The sequence below is a fragment of the Nannobrachium achirus genome, assembly GCF_963921795.1.
Source record: "Nannobrachium achirus genome assembly, chromosome: 4".
NCBI lineage: Eukaryota > Metazoa > Chordata > Actinopteri > Myctophiformes > Myctophidae > Nannobrachium > Nannobrachium achirus.
This window is the reverse complement of record NC_137813.1, coordinates 75,095,004-75,109,703: the sequence shown is the minus strand read 5'-3', so window position 1 is coordinate 75,109,703 and position 14,700 is coordinate 75,095,004. Positions and strand designations below refer to the sequence as shown.

At 41.3% G+C, this 14,700-nt stretch overlaps 1 protein-coding gene across 1 annotated transcript in view; it reads left to right on the top strand.

Annotated features, from left to right (window-relative positions):
- fer1l6 (fer-1 like family member 6) overlaps positions 1–14,700 on the top strand; it is a gene marked incomplete at its 3' end in the record, with an annotated part of 112,963 nt that overhangs the window by 24,501 nt on the left and 73,762 nt on the right. Inside the window, exons 7-12 of the mRNA XM_080723566.1 lie at positions 4,259–4,436; positions 5,252–5,360; positions 6,334–6,511; positions 7,096–7,216; positions 7,469–7,569; positions 12,617–12,719. Of these exons, the coding sequence (XP_080579692.1) occupies positions 4,259–4,436; positions 5,252–5,360; positions 6,334–6,511; positions 7,096–7,216; positions 7,469–7,569; positions 12,617–12,719 (790 nt within the window). The remainder of the gene's footprint in view (positions 1–4,258; positions 4,437–5,251; positions 5,361–6,333; positions 6,512–7,095; positions 7,217–7,468; positions 7,570–12,616; positions 12,720–14,700) is intronic.

Here is a 14,700-nt window from a genome sequence, read left to right as displayed (position 1 = left end):
GTTTCAAATGCACTATCAAAATGCCCTTTGTTGGCAACGGGGCACTGTCTTTGGGCTAAAATTGGAACGATACAGAGAAGATTAGCATAATGAAGGCACCATGCTAATCTTCTCTGGACCTCCAGAAGGCATTTGACACCGTCGATCATTCTATTCTGATTGAAAAACTCAAAGCTATTGGTCTTGATAGCACAGCAGTGAGATGGATGCACTCTTACTTGGTGGGGAGGGAACAGATGGTGGAAGTCAACGGAACCCTGTCCCCCCCCCTCCCAGTAAACTGTGGAGTACCTCAAGGGAGTATACTAGGACCACTGTTGTTCTTAATATACGTAAACGACATGTCATCTGCTTGTGACTGCAATCTGTTTCTGTTCGCGGATGACTCGGCTCTCCTAGTCTCCGGCAGAGACTTATTGCAGGTTGAAAAGGCCCTTAACTGTGAACTTAACAAGATCTGCACCTGGCTCAATGACAACAGACTCTCAATTCACCTAGGCAAAACTGAATGTATCCTCTTTGGATCTAGTCAGAAACTTAGCCTAGTTGAGAACTTCACAATTAAAGTAGGTGACACTGTGATAGAAAGAAAAAACTACATCTGCTACCTGGGTTGCATCCTGGAGGCTAACCTATCCAGTGAAAAAATGACCACCAAGGTAATCAATAAAGTCAACCAACGAATTCGCTTCTTGCAAAGGGTTGCCCCGCTGATCAATACTAAATCCCGAAAGACACTAGGAGGAGCTCTTATTGGGCCCCTCATTGATTACGGAATCCTTGTCTGGTATCGCGACGCCCCAGCCGCCTTAAAGTTAAAGCTTCAAACAGCCCAAAACAAACTAATTAGGGTTGTGCTTGGTCTCCCTCCTCTGACCCACCTTACCGATCATCACCACGAAAGCGTGGGATGGCTCAAAGTAGCTGACAGAGTACAGCATCTTGCAATGGGCCTGGTGTACAAGATACACTACACCTCCAAGATTCCCATGTACCTGACAAACTACTTCTTAAAGGTCAAGGATGTTCACGACCACAACACCAGAGGCAGCTCCACTAATCATCATCAACGTAGATTTAACACTAAACAAGGCTCTAACTCGTTCTCCTGCTACACCATCAACATGTGGAACGCCCTTCCTCAAGCCCTAAAGGAGAGCAAATCCCTAGCCTCCTTCAAAATTGGTATGAAAAGTCACCTTCAGACAGCTGCTACCCGTGACTTGTAAATAGACTAAGCCCCCATGCCCCCCCCCCCCTTTTTATTATTCTTTTTTCTGCCTTTGTATTTGATGTTATGCTTTTGAAACTGATATTATCCTAGATAAAGTACTATGTTCTATCCGTCTGTCTTTCAATGTTATATGAGATACTTAAAGTGTGGTTCCTGTGGAAATAAGCCTCGGCTTTCTAGGATCTCCTTTTAGTTGACCTTGTACCAGTGATTTGTACTGTCATGAAACTGTACTTTTTTCTATTGCAAACTTCTAATAAATTCTTCAATCAATCAATCTCTGTATCGTTCCAATTTTATCACCACTTTACCCAAAAAGTGTCCAAAAATGTGTTTGAAAAAATCGGCCAGATGGTGGCGCTATATGGGACAGATCCATGTTGATGACATGAGTGTAGACATAATGTGTAGCGATTTGCGTGATTTTTAGGGCAAAATCTGTAGAAGTAGTGTCCAAAAATGTGTTTTAAAAAATCGGCCTGAAGGTGGCGCTAAATGGGACAGATCCATGTTGATGACATGAGTTTAGAGCAAGTGTGTACCGATTTGTGTGATTTCAGGGCAAAATGTGTAGGAGCAGTGTCCAAAAATGTGTTTGAAAAAATCGGCCTGATGGTGGCGCTATATGGGACAGATCCATGTTGATGACATGAGTGTAGACATACTGTGTAGCGATTTGCGTGATTTTAGGGCAAAATCTGTAGGAGCAGTGTCCAAAAATGTGTTTGAAAAAATCGGCCTGAAGGTGGCGCTAAATGGGACAGATCCATGTTGATAACATGAGTTTAGAGCAAGTGTGTAGTGATTTGTGTGATTTTAGGACAAAATGTGTAGGAGCAGTGTCCAAAAATGTGTTTGAAAAAATCGGCCTGATGGTGGCGCTATATGGGACAGATACATGTTGATGACATGAGTGTAGACATACTGTGTAGCGATTTGCGTGATTTTAGGGCAAAATCTGTAGGAGTAGTGTCCAAAAATGTGTTTGAAAAATCGGCCAGATGGTGGCGCTATATGGGACAGATCCATGTTGATGATATGAGTGTAGACATACTGTGTAGCGATTTGCGTGATTTTAGGGCAAAATGTGTAGGAGCAGTGTCCAAAAATGTGTTTTAAAAAATCGTCCTGAAGGTGGCGCTAAATGGGACAGATCCATGTTGATGACATGAGTGTAGAGCAAGTGTGTACCGATTTGTGTGATTTTGGGGCAAAATTTGTAGGAGCAGTGTCCAAAAATGTGTTTGACAAAATCGGCCTGATGGTGGCGCTATATGGGACAGATCCATGTTGATGACATGAGTGTAGACATACTGTGTACCGACTTGCGTGATTTTAGGGCAAAAATTGTAGGCGCAGTGTTCAAAATATGGGTTCTGCAGGAATCGGCCTCATAGTGGCGCTAAAAGAGGGCCATGTGATAATTGAGGTTGTTGTTTGGCAGGCAAGGAGTGTGTGCAAAATTTGGCATGGATCGGTGCAACGTTTGCGGAGATATGAGCAGGGCAAAAGTGTGACGTGTGACAGACTGACGGACTGACTGACAGACTGACAGACGGACACCTGGTCGAGGTTTTGATAGTAACTGCGACCTGACGGTCGCAATTAGTCCATTCACCATTGACTGATTGTGTAAGACAAGATATGGTATGGATATATTCATGTATAGCTGAACTTATAGATAAGAAAGTCCAGATAACTTACTTTTAGCAAACATGGCAACCATGCCAATGGGAGGAGGCAAAAGGTGTGATTGGCTGAGGAATTGGGTTCCTCAGCCAATGATGACGTTTGTCTACGCCCACAGTCAGAAGAGTCTCAAAAAGATTTGTATCCGTGATTTGTGTTTTGTGTTTGTGTTTTGTATTTGTGATTTGTATCTGTGATTTGTATCTGTGTTTTGTATCTGTGTTTTGTATCTGTGTTTTGTGTTTGTATATTGTGGATTTGAATCACAGATAAAAATCAGAGATGCAAATAACAAATAATAATACAAATCACAGATACAAATCACAGATACAAATCACAAATACAAAACACAAATACAAAACACAGATACAAAACACAGATACAAATCACAGATACAAAACACAAACACAAAACACAGACACAAAACACAGATACAAATCCCAGATACAAATCCCAGATACAAATCCCAGATACAAATCCCAGATACAAATCACAGATACAAATCACAGATACAAATCACAGATACAAAACATAAACACAAAACACAGATATAAATCACAGATACAAAAACACACAAGAATCTGACCTTGTGAGTTTCAAATCTGGGCATGTGAGTTCAAAATGTGGGCACACAAATTACAAAACTGGAGACACACATTCATGATTATTGAGACTGATCTGGCTCCATATTTTTGTGAGTTACCTGCCATTTTCAATGGCAGCGGAAAAAAAAAAGTCTATAAACGTTTACAGAAGTCTATATTCCTGGCCCTCTCTATGGAGGCTGCCATTTTCTTTTACAGAGGGCGCTAGAGAGTTTTTCTCTGTGTGCTGCTTCAAAAAACATCTGTTCACTTCCTCCCAAGTAAGGAAGTGACACGGAATTGTCTGCTCCCAGATTTTGCCAAAGAAAGCAACTAGGCTATACTACTTTACATTTACATTAATAGCAGATCAGCAAGCTCACAATGTGTCACATTGCGACACATCGTGAGCTTGTATATTTGATATTTAAAAAAATATATTGAGGGGGGAAAAAAATGAATATTTTTGAAACATTTTAACAACATAAATCTGTGTGGCACCACATATTTTCAGATGGGGGTCTGCGACTGTGGACAAATATGTTAATCTGGGGTCCTTGATATGAAAAGATTTGGGAACCACTGGTTTAAAAAATTAGAAAGTAAGCTCAATAAGCAACTATATATATATATTAAAAGACACAAATTGCTTATTATAAGCAGACCAAGTTACCCTAGAAATCTATAAAGTGTCCCTAGAACCCTGTCAGGCAACCGCACTAATTAGCACTGTGACGCACCTTGGTTCCAGGGGGCGTGTCTACCTGGAGCTGGCCGTGGACATCCTATCAGGCGGGCCAGGGGCCGACTCCAAACTCTCCCGATTGGTCAAGCCTCTGAAGGCGGGGGGGAAGGAGGGGGGCGGAGCCGAAGAGGACAGGAAGTCGGGGGGAGGAGCCGAGGTCATGTCTGTGGAGGCCCCGCCCCAGGTATGATGTCATCACTGTGAGCCCACGCCCCGTGTTAATGATGTCATCACCGTGAGCCCACGCGTGGTTGCCTGGTTATTGCCTAGATCTGTGGTTCTCAACCTGTGGGTCAGGACCCCCAGGTGGGTCCCCACATTATTTTGGGGGGTCCCCAGAAGATTAACTTAATGTGCAACATTGTTTTCTCTCTCAACAGTAAACAAACCAACAAAAGTTTAAGTGTATAGACCAGGGGTTCCCAAACTTTTTTGTCTCAGGGCACCCCATAATAAATATATTTTTTTTAAATCCGAGGCACCCCTACATTATAATTTTCACTCCCAGCACCTTATATTTATAGTATATCGTCGTTGTCGGGTGGAAACTTTGTATGTCTAAAACCGTTCGATTTGTATTTATCATCTATAAAATGTACTACACTAGTGAGGCGAGGCGTTGTGTGCTTGTAAATCGGCTGTTATCACTAGTTTTGTGCGACAAAAGACACAACCACATTTGAAAAGATTTCTGACGATATTTTAGTGATTATGTTGCGAGGGAAACGTTGAGATAATAGCCATTTTGGTTATAACTGACTGAAAATAACTTTGTACTAAAAGTTTAAAATGATACTAAATATTTTTTCAAGTGTCCAAATAAATTCCAAATATTATCAAATTATCTCGCGGCACCCCTGGAGAATAGAGGCGCATACTCGGCCTGACGGTCACTTATCTTCCGATTAGGGAGTCTTACTGGTAATAATAATATTTATATGGTTGGATGCAGATGGATAATAATAATAATAATAATAATATTTATATGGTTGGATGCAGATGGATGCAGATGGATGTTGCAGCTTCCTGTTGTTCGGGGCAGTGTTCGAGGCCAGCTTGATTGACAGGAGGATCGGAGACAAGCCAATCAGCTTTGAGTTCTCTATGGGTGAGACAAGCCAATCAGCTTTGAGTTCTCTTTGCAGGGGCGTCACACCAAATTGTGGGCCCTGGGTACAAGGATTCACTGCGGGCCCCCCATGAATGTTAACTATTGAAAAATAGCAGATCTACAAGCTCACAGCGCGGCACCGAGTGCCGCGCTGTGAGCTTGTAGATCTGCTATTTTTGAAAAATTTTGAAAATGTGTGCAAGAAACCTATGTTTCCATGACAGTGGTGCTCAAACTTTTTCATGTCAAGGACCCCCCATCTCAAAATATTTAGTTCCAGGGACCCCCCCCCCAGAAGCAAAATTGTAGTTACAAATGTTCGCTTAAAAAATACATATATTCAAAGATTTGCACACATTCTCACGACTTTACAAAAATAGCAGAACTATATCTGCTATGTTTCAATAGCTAAAGTTACTAGGGCCCCCTCCACCTTGGGCCCTAGTAACTCAGTCCAGTCCAGATATTTAACCACTTGAACCGTCACTACCTAATAAACTACCTTTTACTCTGTACTTAGTCTGCTCTTTTTCCCCTCTACACCAAACCCCTTTGCCGAAAATAGCAGATCTACAAGCTCAGAACGCCTCGCAGCGCGAGGTGTTGTGAGCTTGTAGATCTGCTATTTTTGGCTACAGTTCTCAGAATAAGGACACTAGCGTTCAAGTTGTTAATGTAAAAAGGATTGGACGTTTTGGAGGACCCCCTGCAGTAACTGAGGACCCCATAGGGGTCCCGGACCCCCTGTTGAAGACCCCTGCAGTAGAATGTTGTTAGGAATGTCACCAGACTCCAGCGATGCCACTTCCGCTTTGCGGCGAGATCAAAGCGTGACGCTGCTCTCCTCTTGTACTGCTCTGGCTCCTCCTCCTAACGTTAGGCTCCTCCTTCTCTGTGTACCCATGGTAACGTTAGACTCCTCCTTCTCTGTGTATCCTTGGTAACGTTAGGCTCCTCCTCCTCTGTGCAGGTATCCATGGTAATGTCCTGGAGTCCGGATCCGGTTCCGGTTCCAGTTCTTCTTCTTCTTCTCCTCCCACTTCCTCCTCGCCACTCCTGGCCCGCAGGGCGGGGGGTCACGACCCCGGAAGCCCCGCCTCCCAGTCGACCACGCCCGCCGAGAAGCCCCTCCTCGTGGAGGGAAACAGGTAAGGCTCTGGAGGACCCCCCATGGAGGACCCCCTGTATTAACCCCCCCAGAGTTTAAGGTTGTTTAATATATATATATATATATATATATATATATATATATATATAGACTTTATCTGATTAATTAATTAATTACAGAATCATTAATTGATTACAGAAAATTAACGCAAATAAAAAAAATAATGCATTTTAATCGCACCATCGGGCATACCGATCATAGCGATGCACCAACCAAGAAGAGACAACAAACACAAAGGGAGAAGTAGCCGATCAAAGCGCTTTGCTTGGCCCAGTGGATGCGAAATTTTGATTTAAAGAACTCGCTTGTTGATTCACTCATACAACAAAATGTATTTTACTTAAAAAATGCTTCTCAGGTCAAATATCGATGTATGATTAAAATGTGATTAATTGCGATTAATTAATCACAGAGCCTGTAATTAATTAGATTAAAAGTTTTAATCGCATCCCAGCCCTATATATATGTATGTGTGTGTGTGTGTGTGTGTGTGTGTGTGTGTGTGTGTGTGTGTGTGTGTGTGTGTGTGTGTGTGTGTGTGTGTGTGTGTGTGTGGTATAACAGGTTCTACATGTACCTGCCCATGGAGCATCAGAAGCCGTGCGTTCACGTCTGGAGTCGCTGGGAGAACAAAACCTACCGACTGAACTACTCTAATAGACTGGAGAACATAGCAGCCATGTTGGTATGAACACACACACACACACACACACACACACACACACACACACACACACACACACACACACACATATATATATATATGTACTGTATATATATATAATTATTATTTTTTACAATTTTTCTTTTCTTTTTTTTTTGAGAAGGGGGGCTAGTGAAAGTTTTGGGTATGGTGAGTGTGATATGAAATGTAAGCTTACCATAATCACAGTAATGTGTGTGTGTTTTACAACCTGTTGTGTGCCCCCCCCTTCAGGAAGAGGGCGTGGCCAGGGCAGCAGAACTCCACAGGAAGGCGGAGCCGGGGGCGGAGCCACAGCTCCGCGCCACGCTGCGGGACTTCTGTATGGACGCACGGTATGACATAATAATAATAGATCTACAAAACATGTTTATAGTAATAGATCTATAAAACATGTGTATAATAATAGATCTATAAAACATGTGTATAATAATAGATCTATAAAACATGTGTATACTAATAGATCTATAAAACATGTGTATAATAATAGATATATAAAACATGTGTAAAATAAAAGATCTATAAAACATGTGTACAATAATAGATATATAAAACATGTGTATAATAGATCTATAAAACATGTGTATAATAATAGATCTATAAAACATTTATAAAACATGTCTATAATAATAGATCTATAAAACATGTGTATAATAATAGATATATAAAACATGTGTACAATAATAGATATACAAAACATGTGTATAATGGATGTATAAAACATGTGTATAATGGATGTATAAAACATGTGTATAATTATAGATTTATAAAACATGTGTATAATAATAGATCTATAAAACATGTGTATAATAATAGATGTATAAAACATGTTTATAATAATAGATGTATCAAACATGTGTATAATAATAGATCTATAAAACATGTGTATAATAATAGATCTATAAAACATGTGTATAATAATAGATCTATAAAACATGTGTATAATAATAGATCTATAAAACATGTGTATAATAATAGATCTATAAAACATGTGTATAATAGATCTATAAAACATGTGTATAATAATAGATATATAAAACATGTGTATAATAGATATATAAAACATGTTTATAATAATATATACACACACACACACACACACACACACACACACACACACACACACACACACACACACACACACACACACACACACACACACACACACACATACATACACATACACATAATAATAGATGTATAAAACATGTGTATAATAATAGATATATAAAACATGTGTATAATAATAGATATATAAAACATGTGTATAATAATGGATGTATAAAACTCCTTTTCCCCTTTTATAATTTAATTGACCTATTATAGTAGCATACCGTTTATTAAAAGTAATCCAACAACCACTATTACTTATTCAGTTTTTGATTTGCTTGATTCACTATTTAGATATTTGATATTCATTAGATATTGCCCTCGCAACAGCTCCAGCTGACGGTGAGTATTCCATCCAGATTTGGTTGCAAAATAGGCGAACTATCACTTTAAGTGAAAAGACTGCTGACATAGGTTTTTCAAAAAAACCATAGAAAGATTCAAAAGACACAGATCTACAAGCTCGCAGCGCAGCACTTGGTGCAGCACTGATAGCTTGTATATCTGCTGTTTTTCAATAGTTAAAGCTCAAAATAATGATACACAATAATGTGTACCCGTTCTAAATGGGTTTAACATTCACCAGGTTAGCATTCACCAGCGTTAGTTTTACTGAGGGTCAAGGTTAGGTTGACGTGTATCTGACCCGAACAGAACTTAAGGGTTAACCCAGTCGCGCACTTGTAGTCAGGTTCACTGTGTTAATAAAGGTTTATTCGTTGGATTTTTTTGGAGATTTGTAAAACTATACATTTTTGGAATCTTCAGAGCATGGGAATCCAAAATCTTTGTTTGCATTTGCACAGACACCTGCAAAGCCGCCATTTTGGACGTTCAATTTGGCCGACATAAAATACATAATTTGTACTATCTTGGCTTCTAGACAACCTAGAAACTTAATTAAACATGCTAATCCTATGTTTTCTGGGTCAAGGAATCGAATGAATGAATGATGGATGTAAAATGTTCTGGACCCCCACCCCCTTTCTGTGGGTTATCTATTTTGGGACCTCCCAGAACAGTACAATACGCAGTACGCCAGCCAGTTAATGTCCGATTTTCATAATATTAGAGTTGTTTTGTAGGTTTTAAAACATCCCAAGTTCATTTATTAGAATTTTTAAAGCAGCCCGAATAACCTTTCTGACTTTTGGTTGGGGTCTTTTCTCACCTGGGACCCCCTAGACAGACCCCTGAGCTCAGTAATCGCTCTGCTACTGCTCCAGAACAATGTTAAATTAGATCAAGATTGAAGCATAAAAGTTGTTGTAGCTGGGCTCTGAAAACAAAAATGAGTAGTAGCAAATACCAGGGGTCTTCCACAGGGGGTCCGGGACCCCTGCTAGGTCCTCAGAGTTACTACAGGGGGCCCGCCAAATCTTGATGGGATCTTTTTGGAGCGGTGAAAGCGCTCCCAATGAACAGGTATATCCGTGGGTATGTGGCTGGCTGGCTGGCTGGCTGGCTGGGTGGGTGGGTGGCTGGCTGGCCCTGTCCGTAGCCTGGGCAATACCTTGAGTGGCCACACACAACACACTAGTTAAAGGAGGGGCGCTGTTTTGTGCAGGCCAGGCACACTCACCACTCACTCACAGGCACAGTTTACACTCACTCACTCACTCACATAGGGTACAGCTGCTCAAATTCACCGCTCCACTTCGAACCGAGGTTTGATTTTTTTTTTCACATTTGAAACTGAAACTTTGAATGTTTTCATGTATCCTGGGTTTATTGCGACCATAGGTCGCAGTTTGCGATCATAGGTCGCAGTTTACTATCAGAACCGTCACATCTTGACCGTATCTGTCTGTCTGTCTAGACGGGTAACGCTTTTTTGTTGATTGACTCACACTCTGACATCCCGCTCTGACATCACTGTGATGTCAGGGGAACCAAATCCCCTTTATGCCCATATATGGAGATCCCTGTGATGCCAGGGGGACCAAATCCCTTTTATGGATGACTAGGAAGTCATCCGGCAACGGCTCACAGCTGTGAAGCCGGGGGGAGTTCAGATTGACAATCAGGTTCACAGGAGGGGAGGGGGCGAGCAAAGTGTGGTAGAACAGGGGAAGGGCAAGGGCCAGACCCAGAATTTGACATAATGAAGGTATTGTAACTTCTCACTTTGAGAGTGCAGAACAACGTGTCCATTTATTGCACTGCACTCACACTGACAACACAACACACACACACACACACACACACACACACACACACACACACACACACACACACACACACACACACACACACACACACACACTCACCTCTTTGTTATTGTCACCCCAAAACCCTCACCCTATCCTCTTAAAGAGCTCATGGTCAATTATGCCCAAAAAGATTCACTACATTGCAGTAATTTCAGACATGCAGGATCTATTGGCTTCATCATTGTCATCTTCAATGTCCAACCTAATAGTGTTAACACAGTCTCCACCGTGGAGTGAAAGGTAGGTTATTTGAGCAGCAGCACCGTCCCTTGCAACCTGCTATGCAGCCATATTTGATGAGCTCAAGTACTGCCTTTGGAGCAGGGAGGGCAAGACACCTGACTGGAACACCATCTATTTTCTTCGATTGGTGGAAGCCAAGGTCCTTGAAGTGGTTAATGACTTGGTCATCATCATCAGGCTTCAAGTAGGCATTGACCCATGTCTTTTTGGAGATTCCAACAAATGTTCTTAAACAGCCAGCACCAGAAAAATTGTGTAAGCCAAGGAACCCTTCATCCAATAACTTGAACTTGCTTGAATATATCTATTTCCATCGGTGGAGGACATCGGTGTCGGGTGACCAAACACATACGTCTTGCAAAGCACCATAAGCCGCAGAGGCAAGGACTTGATGAGGAATCAGGGTATCAGCCTCTTCATGTGTGTGCACTTCCACAAAATCATGTCCCTTGATGAAGGTATTGTATTATGATGCCTTCTTTGTCATACCTGACAAATTGCCCCAAGCTTCGATCAATCGAAGAAAATAGATGGCATTTAGAGAGTGGAGGGTATGTTCCAGTCAGGTGTCTTGCCCTCCCTGCTCCAAAGGCAGTACTTGAGCCCATCAAATTTGGCTGCAAAGCAGGTTGCACTCCCCCCTGCAAATGCTATGGTGGAGACGGTCAACACAATTAGGGAGGACATCTACAGTATTGTAGTGAATGTCTTTGGGCATAATTGACCATGAGCTCTTTAAGAGGATAGGGTGGGGGTTTTGAGGTGACGATTAACAAAGAGGTGTGTGTGTGTGTGTGTGTGTGTGTGTGTGTGTGTGTGTGTGTGTGTGTGTGTGTGTGTGTGTGTGTGTGTGTGTGTGTGTGTGTGCTGTGTTGTCAGTGTGAGTGCAGTGCAATAAATGGACACGTTAGTCTGCACACCCAAAGTGAGAAGTTGCAATACCTTATTTAATCCCTGCAGTAACACCTGTCAACCATAACTGTCGAACACAAAAATTGTATAAATAATACTGAGAATACAAATAAATCATCAAAGTACAACACATAAACCCAGGATACATAAAAACATAAAGTTTCAAATGTAAAAAAGAAAATCCTTTCCCATCAAGATTTGACGGGCCCCCTGTAGTAACTCTGAGGACCCCCCAGGGGTCCTGGACCTCCTGAGGAAGACCCCTGGTATTTTGCTTACTCATTTTTGTTTTCAGAGCCCAGCTACAACAACTTTTATGTTTCAATTATGATCTAATTTAACATTGTTCTGGAGCAGTAGCAGAGCGATTACTGAGCTCAGGGGTCTGTCTAGGGGGTCCCAGGTGAGAAAAGACCCCAACCAAAAGTCAGAACGGTTATTCTGGCTGCTTTAAAAGTCTAATGAATGAACTCAGGATGTTTTAAAACCTACAAAACTCTAATATTATGAAAATCAGACATTAACTGGCTGGCGTACTATTCTGGGAGGTCCCAAAATAGATAACCCCCAGAAAGGGGGTGGGGGTCCAGAACGTTTTACACCCATCATTTACTCAGTCAATTCCTTGACCCAGAAAACATAGTATTGGCATGTTTAATTAGGTTTCTAGGTTGTCTAGAAGCCAAGATAGCACAGATTATGTATTTTTATGTCGGCCATTTTGAACGTCCAAAATGGCGGCTTTGCAGGTGTCTGTGCAAATGCAAACAAAGATTTTTGGATTCCCCGTGCTCTGAAGATTCCAAAAATGTATAGTTTTACAAATCTCCCAAAAAATCCAACAAAAATACATAGTGGACCTGACTATTGTGCGTGCGTGCGTGTGTGTGTGCGTGCGCTCCAGGGGGTTCATAGTGTCAGCTGAGGCTAAGCTGAAGGCGGAGCTTAAGAAGACTCGTCTGACCCAGCTGGACCGGAAGAGACTGACCATGTGCAAACAAGACCTGGTACACACACACACACACACACACACACACACACACACACACACACACACACACACATACTAGTAGTCAGGGAATATTAATAAAAACCTGGGAATAAATTCCTTACCAAACGATTTCTTCACCAGTGTGTTCGTAAAGGTGTCTAGTAACATATCTAACAAAGATTGAAATTCAACATCGGAGAATCTTTGACAGCTATAGGGTAATTCACTTATATACACTGTACTATAAGGTGCAAAAGTAAAGACTGTAAAGATGAGAAAGACTGTTGGTTTCTATGGGATGGGATCACTATTGTGTGCACGTGGATGCGCAATGATGATGAATCGGTGACTTACTTCACCCGTGCCAGGGTTATTCACCGGACCGAAGGTAACCAGCGCCAGCTTTACTGTAAATTCTAAAACGGCTAGTTCCATTCCTTGATTCTGATTGGCTGGTTGCTGTGGTATATGAGACTATAACCCACACCTTGAATCAGTTTATATCAAACCCAGGTGCGTTATTTCTTTCCACAATGTTCCACAGTGCACCAATTATCTGCACCTGTGTCGTTTCTGCAGCCTGGCCGGGAACTACATTCTTGCAGAGCAGACCTTATTGTGAAATAGAACAGTTTTAATTGGTACATGTCTATGATTTTCATGTTGCAATATTGTGACCGTTTTAGAAAAGCAATAAGCCACGCGAGGCTTGTGGTTACCGGGGTAGTTGCGCCTCGTGTTTCCCAACGCCTCTCAGCCGGTGTATACTACCCCGGTAACCACTCGCCTCTTGTGGCTCATTGCTTTAGTATATTTCGCGAGACATCGCGGGATCAGCACTGTGGACACCTTTTAATATTTCGCGAGATATCGCGGGATCGGCGTTAAATGTCCTACATTTTGATTTTGAAAGGGAAACTTTGTTGTTATTGTTGTTGTTGTGATAGCTGTATTTATTTCTAAAACTATTGCTTGTTAATTCATCGTGACGCTGTGTAGAAATTGGTCAAATTATGCGAAATAATTATAACGCTGTACCGTATATTACCAATTAGTAGCCCGGGCGTTTATTTGGCAAAATCGATGTGGACCCCGGGCGTTTAAATGAGACCAGGCGGCTATTGGTAACAGGCTTTTATTTATTTCTGGCCAGCACTGGGCCATTATTTGTTTTTTTAGTTTTTCCTCTCAAACTATATAATAGTAAAAATAATCTAAAATTAATAATAATTATTATTATTACACTAATTGTTATGAACACCCAGAAAATAGCACATTTCGATAGGCCAAACCTCATTTGAAAAATATAAAGAGTATATTATATGAAAGCCTTTTAAAAATGTTTAATACTATGGGAATCTTTCTCCAAAAAAATCAATTACGACATGACAGCAAAGAATGCATGTAGGTCAACCCAATTAACAAGAAGTCCTGCAGCTGGTCTGACTGGACCACTGAACAGCTCTGCTCTCCTCTACATTAAACCGTTATGGTATTGCATTCTCAGCCAACTTATGATTAAAGAGGTGGTGCCATGATTTTTCCCCCCTCTAAAACATGATTATCAGGTATTATGATTATACTAGGAGGAAGATTTTTTCCAAAAAAGTGTACAGAAAGAGTTAAAATTATGTTTTTTATGTGGCCACACCCACCAGTTCATTGGTATGCGTGGTTGTCATGGTGGGTGGTGACCCAGCTGAAGTTAGCCACACCCACGTATGTTGGGTGAATGGTAATTAGGGAAGGGGTTGATTCTGTGATGTAATAAGTATGTGTGTTTTTGGACCGGCACGTTTGACCCCACAAAGTGGCAACCTACAGCTAAAACCCAAATAGAAAGGCAATACATAATTGCTCATAACAACCACACCAGGGGGTCTAATGAAGTACTGTCAACCTCCTAGACACATGAAAACCAGAAAAAGTACAAAACTATGGCACTGCCTCTTTAAGCCTCATAATTCCCCTTGTTCTCACCTCAAAATAATGGATTA